Consider the following 17,264-nt stretch of genomic DNA (forward strand, 5'->3'; position numbering starts at 1 on the left):
TGTTCTTTTCAGAAGCAGTGTTTTAAGTCATCCAGGACTACAAATTTCATAGTTACAAATTTGATGTGAAGAAGTAGGTCTAAACAAAGGATTCCAAATTATCTAAGATTGAAGAAAAGTTAGAAAAGCAGTGAAGACAATATTAGTAACTTTAGTAGACATATATGCACATATGAATGTGATTATGCACCGAGAATTCATTCTGCCAAGTTCGATATCCAGGGGACATTTTATTTTGAATTTGAAGATGAATCAGAGAGGTTAATTGTTGTAAAAGACTTCATGTTTGCAAAGAGAGTATCTGATTGCTTCACCACTGTGATGCATTAAGACATAATGCTTGAAGAAGTAATGGTTCTGGTCAGAAAGGAAACTTGTTCCTCATCCTATCCTTGCTAGACCTGGTACTTTGCCCCCCCCCCCATCCCAAAGAATATCAGTTTCATGTCTGTAAGACATATTAAAAATAAATTATGGAGGATGGTAGATATAGTTCATCCGAGAAGCATTTAGACAACATATCACGGATAGGGTAAGTGAATGCATTGATGCACACATGAGAAAGAAACTGCTTTGGAGAGATAGAGATCAAATTTAATTTAAGTATGTCTCCAAAATTTGGTAATTCTTATGCATTTTTTTTTTCTCCCACCTTGTGTAAAAAGACCGATTTCTCATACTGCTTGGTAAAATTGAATGCATTTCTATAAGGTAATACATAACGTCATAGTATATGAATAAAATTTGAAAAATTGAATTATGTAAGTTTAATATGTAAATTTTCACTAATTTCTAATACTTCATTTATAGGTTGTATTGTATCTCCAGTGGAAAAGAAACCTTCACCTGTGGTAAATTTATTTTTATATAATTAAGATAAAATAACATGCTGAACAAGTATGAATTTAGAATTCAAACAACGAAAACATTTTGCACTCTGGCAGCTGAGGATGATGTTCTGTAAAACCATTGAAACTAGTCTTGTGAAAATTTGCAAATATAATGCTGATTTTTGTTGTTTGAATTCTAAATTAATTCTTTTTATATACCTGTTTTAAAATATTTTCTTTTTTTCCTTCCATGCATAATACTTTTTTTTTCAGGTTATAACTCTTGAAGATCCTCCTAGTGACGCATGCAAATATCTGACAGAAAATGAAATGAATTCTACCTCAGGCAAGTGAAAAAAAGTTTTAAAATTTTAGATTATGCCATCAGTTTCCATATTAAAAACTGTGGATTTTTATGCATGCTTACTTACTTTTTTTGCAAAACATAAAATATTTTGGAAAATTTGAATTAGCACTAAATTTTGAGTTAAATCTATTTCTATAATAAAGTGATGTGCTTGATTGATCTTTCATGTTCCACTGTGAGGGGGTGGAAGAGAAAAGAATTTGTAATGTATACTGTCTGTCTATGGTAAGAACAGCTCTCGCCAGTTTGTCTGCAGCTGTCTGTTGACGTAGAAATGAGCCCTGACCCATTTTTCATAGGGGTGTCTTGAAGATTTACTTCTCAGTTTGCCACCTTGGCGCATTGAAAGATGATTTGGCGATATTCACATTTTGTTTTAGTTTCAAGTAAAATGTTTGTTGACCCTTTGCATCGACCCCCGACATTCAATTTCCGAAAATGAAAATTTGATGGCGCAAATAAAGTTTTTGCAGTCAAGAAACAGTCTTTGATTTTGCCGTGTGAGGTACAAGTCGCTGAATTTGCCATCCTTCTAGATGTACAATGAGTAAAAATATATCAAAATAACTTGTAGGGAAATACATTTAAAAATCCGTGCTTATTTTTGAAGAAAAATTTTAATTTTTACATTAAAAAAATCATGCTATTATTTTGCTTCTTTTTTGTTTATTTGTTTGCTTGCAAAATCCTAGATGACATCTTAGAAATTTACTTAATTGCCCTATCTCTGTAATATAGTATAGACGCACTTCATAAATGTAAATTAAATTAAATTTTTATAGTTCTCCCCTCTAGCTAATCTACTGTGAAGATTCAAAACAATTTCTTCAGTCTTAAAATGACATTCTGCTATGTTTTTATTTCAAATTTTTCTATTAATTTATTGCTTGTGCTTTAACAATGACTAAAAATTTCATCGTTAAATGTATATGGAATCATCTGAAAGTAAAAGCGTTTATTTACATACCCATGCTCTCAATAAATACTTTTTTGCAAACATTTCTTCTTTTCCCATACCTTCAAACTAAACCAAAAGCTGGTCAATTTAATGGTGAAAGGAAGCGAAGGTAAATTAAAATCAAAACTGCTTTTTCCTTAATTACTAATGGTTTGGGTTGATTTATATGATTATGGAAAGCCTCCAGGGTTAAATGCCTGAGGAGGGCTGCCTTCCTGGAGGGCTTGCTAAGGAAAACTGGCTCGTACACACGTTACACATGGGGAAAACGCCCATGCAGCCAGCCTGTTCACGGGATTCAAGCCTTGGACCGAGCTACAAGTGTTCATTGACTTTACTGAGAGGCTGCTGCTGGGCCTCTTAATTACCAGCGCCCATTTATGCATTATGCTGCTTTTTATAGACACTGTAATAGCTAGTAGCATAATAAAATCAGAACAAAATTAAGGTCTCATAAATTATTCACTTACCTATTTTATATTTAAAATTATACAAAATTTATATAATTATGCAAAATTTGGCTTTTATAACTGCAGTGAGCATTGTTGCATTAACATAATTTTGTATTAATATTTTCATAATAAAACGAAACTTATTTAATTTCCATTAAAGATTAAAAATTATTTTTTAAGCAAATTATACCATGGCTTGTGGGTCTCCAAGAACACAGTAATGGGAAATGAAGCAACCATTCAGTGTTATTATCCACAAGGGGGGTTTCGCCTCTACCGAAGGCTCATTGTTGCCCACTTTTGGTAACCTGTCATTTACATAGTGGCAAAGAAAATACTGAACCTAGAAATATCCTCATAACTTGACAGAGCTATCAGATGAAGAAGGAGGATGCCTTCATGGAGGATTTTTATAAAGGTATTACATCTGAAAAGTCGTCTGAATCACTGTCGCAAGATTCCGTTTTTTCTGAATCAGAATCAGAATCGCTGCTGCCAGTTTGAATTATTAATTCATCCACTATCTCTTCTAGAAGTTCGTCCTTGTCCCAATAAGAATTTTTCAAGTTTTTCTACATGGTTGCAGTGCGCATGCCATTCTTGAGAAGTGACTTCATCCAAAGCTTTTTGTGTTAAATTTTTCAAATTTTCCAAGCTTAAGTCTCCAGTCACATTCCTTTCCTTGATCAGTCTTTTAACTGATGACCAAACATATTCAATTGCGTTTAGATCATAGTGGTAAGGAGGAAGACGCACAACATGATGCACATTTTCATTTATGATGTTGTCAATTTTATAGATTACTTTTTTAGGACGTTGCATTTTATTAAGTTAAACATTTCCAATTTTCGCATTTTGGGATCGCAGCATATCATGCTCTTTTATCAGCCAATTAACCATTGTTTGCTTTGTAGCATATTTCATGGCTGTCGGATCTTCAATTTTTGTGTGATACGGGGCATTATCTGTGCATACCACACTTTGGGGTCATAAATTTGGAAGAAACTTTCCCAACACCCATTTTTCAAAATTTCCATAGTTCATTTGCTCATGGTAATCCCTGCTTTGAGCTGATGCTTTATATACAAGTTGGGCTCTGGAATAAATCCTGCGGAAGAGGATGGACAACAATCAGTCTATTTTTTGAACTGACATTTATCTGTGCACCCAAAATTGTATCATGCTGCCAACATTTCTTAAAAGTTAAATTGCTGTCAATCCATGTTTCATCGATGCAAACGATGTGGCGTCCACTTGCTCTGAGTTTCCTCATTTCGCGTAAATAATTGTTCCTCCAAAATACAATGTGAGGTCTTTCGATAAGAATTTTTCTTTTGTTAACGCATTTCTTCCAGCAAAAATTCATTGAACGCAAAACTTTGCACAAAGAGTCTTTTTGCCACGGGAAGTCTATTTTTTGCCTCAAGACAGGCAGTAATTTCCGCACAGATGGCACTTTCTTTTCTTTGATGTAAAAGTCTTGTATTGTCTGTCGTATAACGCATTTGTCAAAATCGTCTATTTCGCACATATGAATAGCAGTGCTTTTAGGTTTCTTTCCAGGCATATTTAGAAGTTGATCTTCACCATTGTTGATATTTTGCACTTAATTTTTTTAATTGTATACTCTGATACTTCAGTAGCTTGCAATGTTCTCTTCAAAACTTGAGGAAGAGGAACTACTAAAGAGTTCGCCGAAGCTTCAGAAGCGCAAAATTCTGCAACATTGTACACGATTTGACGTGCCTGAGACTTTAAAGGTTGACCTTTCTTAAACTGGAAGGGCATTTTAAAAAATTGGCGATTAACAAAGCACTATGAAAATCAAGCTAAATAGAAGCAAATTTGAACAAATACCAGTACAAATGATATAACATCAAGAATGAAAATAGCTAATAGTAATAATATATGGCTTAAGAAAAGATGCGTGCAGCTGGAATGAAACCGAGAAGACGAATGATAAACTCTTTTCCCTTCAGCCAACAGTTGCCAAAAACAAAATAACAATAAAGCAACTCTTGGTTCGTCCCTATTTGAAATATACTAGCCCTGTTGCTATAGCGACCGCCACCCGCCAGACACCGTGGCGGGAGGTGTTCTTACCATAGACAGACAGTAGTTTTTACCAACTTGATGTGTATCTAAAATCAGAGAAAAACTTTGAAATATTTCATTTTTAAATTGCACAGAGTCAAATCAATGTAGGGTTATTGATACTCAGGAAAAGTCACCATAAATGGGACTGTATAAATTGTAGTTGGTTAACATACTAATGCTTATATATCATTATTTTGTTGAATTAAGAAATGCTGTTACTTGAGGAAGTTCTTGACATTAAGATTGTAGTTAAATTACAATGGTAGCAAAACCACAATCTGCAGTATTTTTTCCCTGAGCAAAACTTTGATATGATAATATTATTTTGTGTTTCTTGGACAGTATGTATATCTTTCTTCTGTAAAGCTTCAAAAAGTGATTGAAAGAAATCATTTAAATGAAAACAGGAAGCAGCTTTATGTTTTTGGCTTGGTGATGGTAAGGATAAATATGTGGGCACACACTGTATTGCTAATTTAAATGTATATTTTGTAACAGATTTGTTGTGAATTATTAGCAATATTTTGGTTTAAAATTATTACCTATTATCACAAGATATTGTTTAAAACAGTCACCTTTGTTTATTTTTTAAAGCAGTCACTTTGTTTAGTGTAAAACTGCAAAATTTACAGACATGTTCAACCCCCCTTTTTTAATTGTGCAGTTAATGTAAAGTAGGATTTTACATTTTGGCCACCGGTCAGTATATGTATAAGTTTATGTTTTTTAAAATTTGACAATCTTCTGAGATGGTCTAATCTGGGTATTCTCCTTGTAAGTTCAGAATAAGTAGATCTTCTATCCGTCAAATTGCCTATTTGTGCAGAAAATTCCTGTATGTAACATTTTTTCTTTTAAGAACTGTGTGTGCTTTAAATGAATTGAAAAGTGCACAGTTGATAAAAAATATTACAACTTATCCTTTTTTTTTTTTTAAAGTGGAATAATAAAGTAGATATTGGTGTGTGTGATCTATGCCCATCATATATTAATTATAATTTAGAATTGAATTGGGCATTTGTATTGGGCTGTCTGGTCTTTTACTTCTGCTTCTGGATTCCATTAATTGTGCAGAATGTACAGTTGAGATCATATTGAGGTTTCTTTTGCCATTATTCCATACTTCTAACAAAATTCGATGATTTGTATGAAATTTATGTTGACCTTTTAAAAGTTGTATTATTTTGAGTGATCAAGAATAATCTCTCTTTTTTTTAATGGTTCTGTAACTCGGACTTTATTTTCCAGAAGAATTTTATCCATATTGACACTGTTATAGTAATTATTTTGATAAATCTGGTGCCATGTGTTCTTACATGGTTCAGTAACTGTTAAAACAGTGTCTTCTAATGTAATTTTTGTGGGATTGTATCTTTTAATCAAGAGTCTACCTCTCCATGGAATTATATACTCGTCCAAATCAAGCCTACGTGAATTGTGAGAAATTTTCTCAATATTGCAAAAATGCCAGCTCTGTATTATTTGCATAAATCTGTTCCTGCTCATTACTCATGAGAATGGAGTTTCTATACTTCAATCAGTGGACCAATAGTCGTAGCTAATATCCTTTTTTGTATGTCCCATTAGAACTCTGTTAGCCCTAAAAACTTCTTCATTTTTGGTACCATTATATTTGTCAATTTTTTCGCTCTTGATGGAATTTTGTATTTCCCCACGACCTGATGAGGATGTCTATTAGATTCCCTCACCATGCAGTCAAAAAAGTAATTTCCAATGAAAAAGTTGACACTACCCATTATTGCATTTTAAGATTAAATATGCTAAAACTGAAGAAGAATCTTACTAAATGTTTTTCTAATCCATGCTTTTAATGCAAGTTAAGTTATATGACAAAGTCAACAACAAATTGCTCAACTGAGCTTCTCAAAGTAGAAGTTGAAGTGCATTCTGAAATGTTGCCAAACAAATAACAAATACTATATAAAATAAAAAATTACAGTACCTTGTTTTTTTCTTTTGTTACTTAAATAACTTCAACACCCATCACACTTTCTGGAGAACTTGGCATAATTTTTATGCTGGGGCTGCCTTCAAAAGGTTCCAAAATTATTTCTTCGTCATTCATTGACCATGTATCATCGTTATCTTCAACTCTATTTGCATTGTCTTCGACATTACTTATTCAATCATCTTCTGACTCACCATATCTTAGTGGTAATACAGAACCTTGCTTTTGAATTGTTATATTGTTGCCATCACTTTCGTTACCACCATCACTTCGTAAATAACTGTCAGGACAATCTGATAGATCATCTAGATGAAACTCTCGAATACTATTTTTTTCGTCCATCATGAACGATAGTTTTTCAAAATGATGTAAAAGTGTGGGAGTTTACACAGCAATGCAACTTGTACCTAAAACTATATAACAAATGGCTGTTTATCTCCTCAGCAGCCAATTAAAAGACTGTTGGTGGGTAAGCATCTGGAACAAAAAGCCAATTAACAGGCTACTGGTAAGTGACCATGACAAAAAACTGATTAATAGGCTGTGGGTTAATAAAGTGTTAATACATATAAACTTTATAGGATAGAAGTTTATTGTCTTATCAGAAAACACAGCATATTTCCTGTGAAATGTACCTGCGTTTTGATATTATCCTGTAAGTGCTATGCGATAAGCGTGTGTAATTGAATAATATGGCATTCAGCTTATTTATTTTTTAGAAAGAATCGATGGTTATGACTTAAAATATTTATATATATAGTAGCAAGTACTTAGAGTTATTCTTTAACAATAGTTTTTATAAATTTATTACATGAAGTCATAGTACTATATTTGTTATTACCATAAATACTTAGTTTTTTTTAAAAAAAATTGTATTAAGTTTATGATACTGTAGTTTGTTAATTTATTAAAAACTTCTCAAATCTTTAATCTACAGGATTTATTGTTTCATTGGAAACATCTCAAAACTGATACTGCAGGCTAATAATGCTAGTAGTTTGTGAGTCAAGTACTAAAATAAAATACTGAAATGATAATTTGAGTGCTGTAGCATTTGTGGGCCTTAATTTAGTGTTCTTAATAGTAAGTTTGCTTAATATGTGTACTTGATATGAAAATTTTTGGAGAAAAGCTGTGTCATGTACAGAGATGTATTATTATCTGAAAATATTTGGTATGAGAAATTTCTTTATGTATCCGCATTATTCATCCGTGTAAGTGATAGTTGCCTGTTTTGTGTTCTTTATATAATGTTTATTTCTTCTATAGATTCTCTGACATCTCCTACTGATAAAAAACCTATACTTTTGGTAAGTTACATTTTGCATAAAATATTTCTGTAATATTTTGTAAATTGGTATTTTTTCTGATTATTTTGCCTTTTATTAGTCACCAAATCTGAAAGATTGTCCCTTACCTGTTACTGAGACTTCTATGATTACAAGCCAAAGTAAGTTGGAAATGAATAATGATACTTATTCTTCTTACGTAATTTCTGAAAATTTGTGTTATTATTTTCAAATTTATTTAACCATTTACTTCTTGGCATTTACAGTTAGAAATATTTGTTTAAAAATGCATTCACGTAAAACATGTTATTGTCTTGAATTTTTATATTTTTATGAATAGTTTAATAAACATTATAAACGTTATTTACGACAACTGTATAATTATAGGGGTAACTAAGAAAACCTCAAGAAGCAATAAAACTGGCATATATAAAAAGGATTACATTCAGTTTCTTCTTGGAAGAGTTTTCTTTTAAAGTTCGCTATTATTAGCAGCTGCAGCTGCTTGTGATTTTATTTTTATTCACACACTACTAAAGATATTTTGATAAATAAATGAATAAAAAATTCTCTCTCAGTGTAAGCTAAAAGAGTTTTCTGGATTGCGAGGATATATATTATATTACTTTTAAATATAAAGTTGCCCATTTGGCATTGTGCTGTATTACAGGAAGCCAGCTACCGTAGCACGAGTTTAAATCTCAGAGATAGCAGAAATGTTTGTGTGTAGTGCTATGTGGCATGGGGTCACTTAAAATATTATGAAGCCTTGTCTTCTTGGGAGATTTGCCATAGAAAAAGAGGGGCAAAAGTCAAGAAATTACAGGAGAAGAATGAAAGTAACCATAGACACAATGCAAACTTGTTTGACCACTGCACAGCTATTTCATGGAGCCATGGCTGTGCAGTAAAACAACACTTATTCAGTGTTGGATGGAATTTAAATAGAGCAATCTGAGGAGATAGTTTTTTTACTTAGCAGTAGTTAAAATTTTTGAATGTTCATTTATTTACAAAGTTTTATGAGCAGAATAAGTTAATTAATAAGCTTTTGAGAACAGCATCTTGTTTCAAAAGGCAGAGTGAAATATTTAATGAAAAATTATTGATTGAAATTTGGGAATTGTAGAAATCCTTCCCAATTTCTACATTGAATTTAAACAGCAAGCCATATGCAAGAGAAAATTTTAATGAAATTAATTTCTTATTACTTATCAGAATTCAAAGTTTTGTTAAATAAATTGTGTAGAATGTGGTTCTAATCTGTAAATTATCTAGTTGTTTCACATGGAATCTCCTAAAGTATAGACTAAAAAATATATATGTGATATTTTAAGTGCATAGATGGCACCAGTACTTTTATCAGCTTGCAGTCATCATGACTGAGGTGGATATTTTGATGCGCTGCAGCTTGAACAGTCTGCGTAGTTAGACAGATGGATGCATGTAACAAAATATGATGGCTGCACTAAGAAACGATTGGCGACCTCAAAATTAACTATTCTAAATTTGGTGTTATACCCCCCAAGTTCATATGTTCTCCTAAATTTGAGATCTTTCCACGTTACATAATAACCTAAAATTAATCAATCACAGCTTAGCTATAATTTATGCCCCTACTTAGTATAGATACTGCTCGCAAGCAACTATGTCATTCCTTTTCTTAGCTTTCGCCATGCCAACATATCCATGCCTAAAATGATGTCGTATCCTTTTTACTTGTGTATATAAAAATTATCATGTTTAACTCTGATTGAAAAAATACCCTGTCTAAAAAAATTAGCTGATGTAATTTATCATAGAATAAAACTATGAAACGGCTACATCTGAAAGTTGTTGGTTTATGCGTCCATCTATCTAACTACGCAGACTTGAAGCTGCAGTGCAAGTTCTACTAATGTTGAAGCTGATATGTTAACTAGAAATCCTATTTGTCAACATTTGAGTTTGCAAGTTAATTTATTATCATTAGAAGAAATTAAAGAGCATCATAACTTGAAAACTTTACTGCATAGTTAGAAAGATGTCGCTCGAAAAAAAAATAACTGTAAATTCCGCTCATAATGTTATTCCTTGATAATGCACATCATCACTAAGGGTGCACTGTGCACCCTACAATTTTATACAACTTATATTTTTTTAACCCTGGACGAAACTGGAAAAATAATTTCTCCATGGCTAGTAGGAAGGCAGTACAAGCGAATAGAAGTATAAGGAAGGAGAGAAGGAAGGAAGTTGTGATGCAATTAACCTTTTATACTGAATTCCATTTCAGATCACATGACAGAATAATTTGCAGTTATTAGTTTCAGAGTTCATCGATAAGTCCACATCAGAATTGCAGGGAGTTTAGTTAGAATAATTATTGCTCTGTTATTTTTAGAATGAAGACAGGAGTTACAGAGCTGTTATTAATTTATTATTTGAAAGATTTTTGAAAGATAGATATTTTATATTTACATATATATATTATTAGTTTTATATTACTTGTGGTTTCACCCCAAACCCCTCTTTTCGTAAACCTACTTCATTGTTTTGCATTTTATTTAATATACAGATTTAAATTATAATTAACGCTATAATTACTAGCAAACAAAATGAATTACTACTTTGATATGAATAAATGAGCATTCTAATGCTTAATTAATTAGCAGTTAATTGCATAAATGCTTTTTTTAAATTCTTTTTGTACCTATCATATTAATAAATATTAAAAGCATGTAAGAGTTAGGTTTAAATTATCATATTTATTTACAATTCTGCAGTTTCTAGCTATACATATACATAATGATTTTAAGCCTCTTCAAAAATATTAAGTTCTGTTCTTCTGTTGTCATAAATATTTTTACACATTTATTTGAAATGTTCATTATTGCAAAATTTGTAACCAAGTGCCAACATCGTTACACTTAAATTAACAAATAAAAATTACATTTAAAAAGCCTTTTAAAGAACTACACATAAATTATTAAAATGGCCTTTTATTCCTGTGATTTCATAAAATATTTTTTATTTATATCTATAATAGTATGAGATAAAGTGCTTATCTTTGGAATCAGATCAATGACTAATCAAATCAAAACCTGGAAAGAAATTTTCTAAATAATTTATTGAATCAAATAAGTTTTGTTATAGATCAATGAAATAGAGATTGCTTCAAATTATGCATTTAATTTTTAAAAATAAAAATTATAAAAATGGCTATTTTCAGCCTTTATTATATAGGTTGTAAACATTCTGTATGTTTGGATTTTTCATAATTTTAATTTTGCCAAAAATCTACTGAGAAATATTTAATCCAGAGTATTTTAACCAGTGAGTACCTACAGTTCTGTAATTAAAGACATTCAGCTTAAAAAAGAAAAAATTGCATGCCGTGCAGTAAATAATGAATTTTAAACAAATCCATAGTAAAATTTTTCAGTTACAATAAAAAAAACATTGTGTATAACTAACTGAAATATAAAATTTGTGGTACTTATGTAATATCCCATCAGATGAGAAATTGTTGCCAAGCAGTGTGATTTATGAATGTGCATGACATAACAACACATTCGTAACATCTGCACTTTCATTCGATGTATCTTGATAAGCCCCACTTTGTTTCCATGAACACAAGGATATCAATTAATTGTTACTGCTGTATTTTTTCATTCATTTGGGGGGGGGGAATATTAAAATGTAGGACCTGCCTGCTATAGAACAGTAAGCAGTGGCTTATTTTCAAAGTTAAGGGATCCTCTGTATGCATTGATGGATGCGATATGGTCAACTGAGTATTGTCAATAAATCAGTAACACAAGGCAAAACAATTACACAATGCGACTGCGCACCTTCTATCATGCAGCCCCATGGTGGGAAGTTTATGTTGAAATGCAGTTAGCCTTGAACCTTCAAGAGGACATTGTTCTATAGTAATGCTGTAGTCAGGAAATTAAATCAACCCGCGCATTAATCTCAAATTCCTTGTGAAATTGAAACAGTCGCCAATGGAATGTTTTCATATGTTAAAGGAGGTGTTTGGTGATAATTTTATGTCATGTGCATGAGTTTTTGAACGGCACAAACTGTTTTCAGAAGGTTGGTAAGAGCCTGAAAATGATGAAAGTGCTAGTCAATCTGAGTTCAAGACGTGAAGCAAGCATCCAGAAAATCAATGATACTTTGCAGAAAAACTGATGTCTGAGCATTCAGACAATTCCAGAAATGGCAAATAAAGAGACATTTATATAAATTTTGCACGATGAATTAAACAAAACAAAAGCTTGTGCAAAAATGGTTCTAAGAAACCCCTCTTAAAGGTAAAAAAACAATTGGAAGAACATTTTTTCTGTTGTCATGGAATGGGTTCCATGACCTGTTACATAATGGTTACCTGCAGGAAATTTGTACTCCTAGCACTCTAAACAGAATTGTGATAAAACCAGAAGGCCTAACAAAAAAGTAGAAATTGGTGAAAGCCTTTTACAAAGAGGTGTCAGTTCTTCAGAATCCTGCAGAAACAACTGCCACAACTTGCAAAGTCTCTGCTAGCTTTTACATTTGACAGGTTAATACATGAGTACCATTTTTTTTCATATACACAATAAAATTGCAGGCACATTTTATTATCCACAAGCCTGCTTTAACATTTCAACCTCTACATAGCAGAATTTCTATATTTTTACATTACATTTTTCTACATTACATAAGCAACTCAAACATGCACATATGTCTGAGTAAAGATGGATTTATATACTTTTAACCATCATTTCACTGATAAGTGTTTTAATATATCTTCTATTTCTAATAAAATGCTTCTTTTTATTATTTATGAACAGGACAATACTTACGAAGCTTAAAAGTAAACAAATGTTTTTTTACCAATTCACAAAGCCACAAATAATCATGATCTTGCCAAGGTATGCTCATACTGACTAGGCGAAGCCACTTCTTCCGCAGTTGCTTGCAATTCTTTTTAAAAATTATTTTGCAGTATTCCAATGCCCAATCTCAATTTTTTGCGAACTTCACTGTCTATTAAAAGAAAATCATGTATGCAATAAAAATATATTAAAATCTCTTGCAATACAAGCATGAAATCTACTGAAAAACTCAATAACAAATTTTAAAATTGAAGATGACTCATCTTTTGAACTCTTTAACTTTTTTTGAAGATATCTCTTCAGAATACTCTTCTGCTAATTATTACCATTCAAGAAGTAGTGCAGCTGGGCTTTTGCCAAACAATTTTATCTATCACATGTTAAAGCATAATTAAAAGAGTAGTTATTTTTTAGCGTAATTAGAAGAATAATTATGAATATAGGAAATACCAAATAGAAGGCGTATTTGGAAACTAAGTACCGTTTTGAAAAAAAAAATAGTAAAACAATTTTTTCGAATCCAATTTTATTTTTACATGAAAATACATGTCTTAAACTATTTTTCAACATAGTTTCCGCCAATGATCAAACACTTGTCATAGTGGGTGACCAGTTTTTCTATACCATTGTCAAAGAAACTTCCCGCCAGTTTCGATAACCACGATTCCACAGCATTTTTCGTGTCATTGTCAGATCCAAAGCGCTTGCCACCAAGCTTGCGCTTCATGTGCAGGAACAAGTGATAGTCGGACGGCGCCAAGTCCGGGCTGTACGGCGGGTGATCGAACTGCTCCCAATGAAACTGTCGAATTAACGATTGAGTGACACCAGCAGTATGGGGCCGAGCATTGTCATGGAGCAACACAATTCGTTTACTGAGCATTCCTTTTCGTTTGTTTTGAATGGCATGCCTTAGTTTTGTTAAAGTCTCACAATATCGTGCCGCATTAATGGTTTCACCTCTGGGAAGAAATTCAGTAAGCAAAATGCCTTTCCTATCCCAGAAGACAGTGCACATGATTTTTTGTGATGACATTGTCACTTTGAACTTTTGTTTTTTCGGAGAATAGTGTGTCTCCACTCCATCGATTGTTGTTTTGATTCTGGTGTGAAATGGCACACAAGTTTAATCGACTGTCACAATTTGGTTTAAAAAGTTTTCTCCCTCATTAGTGTACCGCGTGAGAAATGTCAGGGCACTACCAAGTCGCTTTGTTTTGTGAACATCAGTGAGCATTTTTGGAACCCATCGGGAACACAGTTGCGATAATTCAAGCGGTCAGACACAATTTCGAACAAAACAGTACGTGAAATTTGTGGAAATGCCTCTGAAAGAGTTGTCATTGTGAAGCATCTGTTCTCATGAATTGCTTCATCAACTTTCCTTACCAAATCATCGGTGACAACAGAAGGCCGACCACTCCGAGCCTCGGCGTGGACATTTGTTCGACCTGCATTAAACATTCTTACCCACTTTCTCACCATTCCATCACTTATCGCGTATTCACCGTAAACTTCTGTCACTTGATGATAAATTTCGGCCAGTTTAACATTCCTCGCATTCAAAGATTTAATCACGTCCCGAATCTCACAATCAGCGGGAGAACTAATTGTCTTAAACATTTTGAATGTGCACAGCAAACTGAAAACACAACATAGAGCAACCATAATGGTGACAATTGAAAGTCAGTGAACAAGAAAGACTAGTGCGCATGCGTGGGACGCCTACCACAGTGCTGCGACGGCGCTAGAATGAAACGGTACTTAGTTTCCGAATACGCTACGTACTTTGCTAAGTAAAACATACAATGACTTGAATTATTATTATTCAGTATGCCAAATCAAAATAATGATAGAATTTAAATTATATTTTTACCACACTGAATAATTTTTTTAAAAATTATCACAAATAATTTTAAAAAAATTATTGTATAGCAAATATATAGATATCAATTGGCTAGATTTAAATAATACTGAAATATCTTCAATAATCACTAGTATTAAACAGCTTTTACAGAAAATAGTAGAACTGTTTTTACACTAGAACTTATAAAGCATGTAGTAAATAAATAAAAGAAATATCAGATAATATTATGTTTACATCAAAGAACTTTATAATACTATACCCTATGATACTATAATATTATAAAGCAGAATAAAGAATAACACAGTTAAAACCTACACACAGTCATACATACAATGTGGTACTAAAATTAACTGAATCTTTATTAAATAAAAACAAACAGCAAATTTTTAAAATTTGTATGGCCTGTTATGTCTTAATATGTCATTAATTAGTATTACTTGACTCTGAAGCTCTGAATTCTCCCATTTAGAAATTTAAAAAGACACAACAAATTTATTTCACAACATATCGTATATATTTGTCATAAGATTAAGTATATTCACATGATTTGCATACTAGAATGTAAACTTAATATTTTATTTCAGTGTTATTCTATAATGCAAAGTTATATTCAGTGTTATTCTATAATGCAAAGCATGAATTAAGTAAAAATGAAAATCTATCTGCTGTGTTATATGATGAAAGCCAAAATATATTTGGAACTTGAGAATCAATATAATATAGTGTTCTATGAATTCTTAAAGTCTGAGAAGTACTGATTTAGAAGGCAAGCTTACCTTACAGAAAGAGAATCAGATGAATTATGGTGATCATTTTCTTGCAATCCGGTAAGATCTATTTATAAATTTCACAAATACTTAAATATTTTGTAGCTTCAGACAACACAGTCAAATATTGCCAATATTTTTTGCAAGCATGCCGATTTTTACTTCCTTGTATGAAGTAAAAAGGAAGTATCGTAATCGTAAAAAATTTCGGGTGCCATATTTGAATGAAAATATCCATTTTGACGGCTATCGAATGCAATTTAACGATGTTTTTGTGTAACATCTGCATGTAAGGGCAGAATAAAGGACTCTTTTTCCCAAAATGAATGAGAAAACTGTTTTAGCATGGATTCAGAAGAGTCTTTTGTGTGGTGTCTGTACGTACATACATATCTTGCATGAATAAAAAAAATTTTAAAAAAAGTACCCTCAGAATGTTAAAATTTTGTATATAAAACATTTAGATGCACCTCATATTTTGGTTACAATCAGCCATACCAAAAAGTATATAAATATATATGTATATATATATATATATATATATATATATATATTATATCCACTCTGTTACTCAGCTCAGTGAGCTTAGTTTTTCTTTATTCTTATATGTTTGTAAATTGTGCGTTTTTTGCCTTAAAAATGATTGAATTATGTTGTTCTTATCTTGCAGTTAAGGTTTTTATGCCTTTAATTAACCTGCATGTTATAGTTGTCAAATTATCAACAATTTAAAAGTTGTTTAAGTGTGACTAGGCCTAATGTTTTACTGCCATATTTGTTTACACTTAAAACTTAGCAGAATAGTAGATTTGTTGCCAATCTGGAGAAACTAAGCTTCGCATCAACAAAGATAATGCCTTCATTAATTATTGCGAATTTAATCATGCTTAATCCATTCTGGAATTTATTCTAGGAAATAAGTGTGCAAGATTGACTTTGTAATTTTTAATATAGATATTTTGAGTTTTTATGTATTTTTGACTTGTCACAACATTAGAACTGAATTAATTGAATGAGAAATACTGAATTGTCTCTGAAAAACTGGGTTTTTTCCTGCTTCTTGAATTTATTTTATACATCATTTTAGATTTATTATAATATTTGAATAGAACATGTGGCAAATTAGATAATTCTTCAGATGATATAAATTTTGTGCATTCTGAGTTATAAAATGAATGAAATGTAATGCTGTTAAGTGAACTTAGCGCCAAAGTGTCACCATGGTAAACAAATATAGTGAATTTTTGGATTTATTCTATTGTTGTTTACATGCTATTGAAAAAGTAGATTTAATTCAATCCAATAAGTTTAAATGAAATGAAAAAAAAAATGTGTATAATTTAATATTATGTACATGGAAGTCATGTGTACACATCAGATTTTTTTATTTCTGAAATTATTTCACACATGTGCATAAAGGTGCTGAGTGAGGATGGATTGCCCCCGTAAAATAAGCTTCAGGGATATTAAAAATGTGTTTCTTCAGTCTGATAGAACCATGTTTGCTGCAGGGAACTTTTACTTTTTCTCCTAGTAGTTCTTGATAGCCTCGTTTTCATCCACTATGTGTTTTTCAAAATTGGGAAACAACTTTCCCTATTCAGTCATGCTATATGATACATCATGGTTGATTCTTGGTGATGAGATGGCTGAACGAGCAATGAGCTCAGCCTTTCCCGATAAATGTTTAGCTATCTATGTATCCAGAGATTGAAAAAATTCTTTTCACCCCTCAGTATTTTTATGAACATGTCAAATAATTTGATGTTCTACGTAAAACAGTTTTTTTTTTTTAAACCGAAG

General features: G+C 31.8%; 1 protein-coding gene across 2 annotated transcripts in view; it reads left to right on the forward strand.

Moving 5' to 3' along the window:
• The window catches only part of row (zinc finger domain-containing protein relative of woc), a 236,958-nt gene that overhangs the window by 192,144 nt on the left and 27,550 nt on the right, over positions 1-17,264 (forward strand). For both annotated transcript variants that reach the window (XM_085814104.1, XM_085814106.1), the window contains exons 40-43: positions 811-851; positions 1,104-1,176; positions 7,943-7,983; positions 8,063-8,123. In XM_085814104.1, coding sequence (XP_085670230.1) covers positions 811-851; positions 1,104-1,176; positions 7,943-7,983; positions 8,063-8,123 — 216 coding nt within the window. The remainder of the gene's footprint in view (positions 1-810; positions 852-1,103; positions 1,177-7,942; positions 7,984-8,062; positions 8,124-17,264) is intronic.

The sequence above is a fragment of the Stegodyphus dumicola genome, chromosome 3 (genome assembly GCF_044657685.1).
Source record: "Stegodyphus dumicola isolate Sdum_Otavi_A_Nest chromosome 3, ASM4465768v1".
NCBI lineage: Eukaryota > Metazoa > Arthropoda > Arachnida > Araneae > Eresidae > Stegodyphus > Stegodyphus dumicola.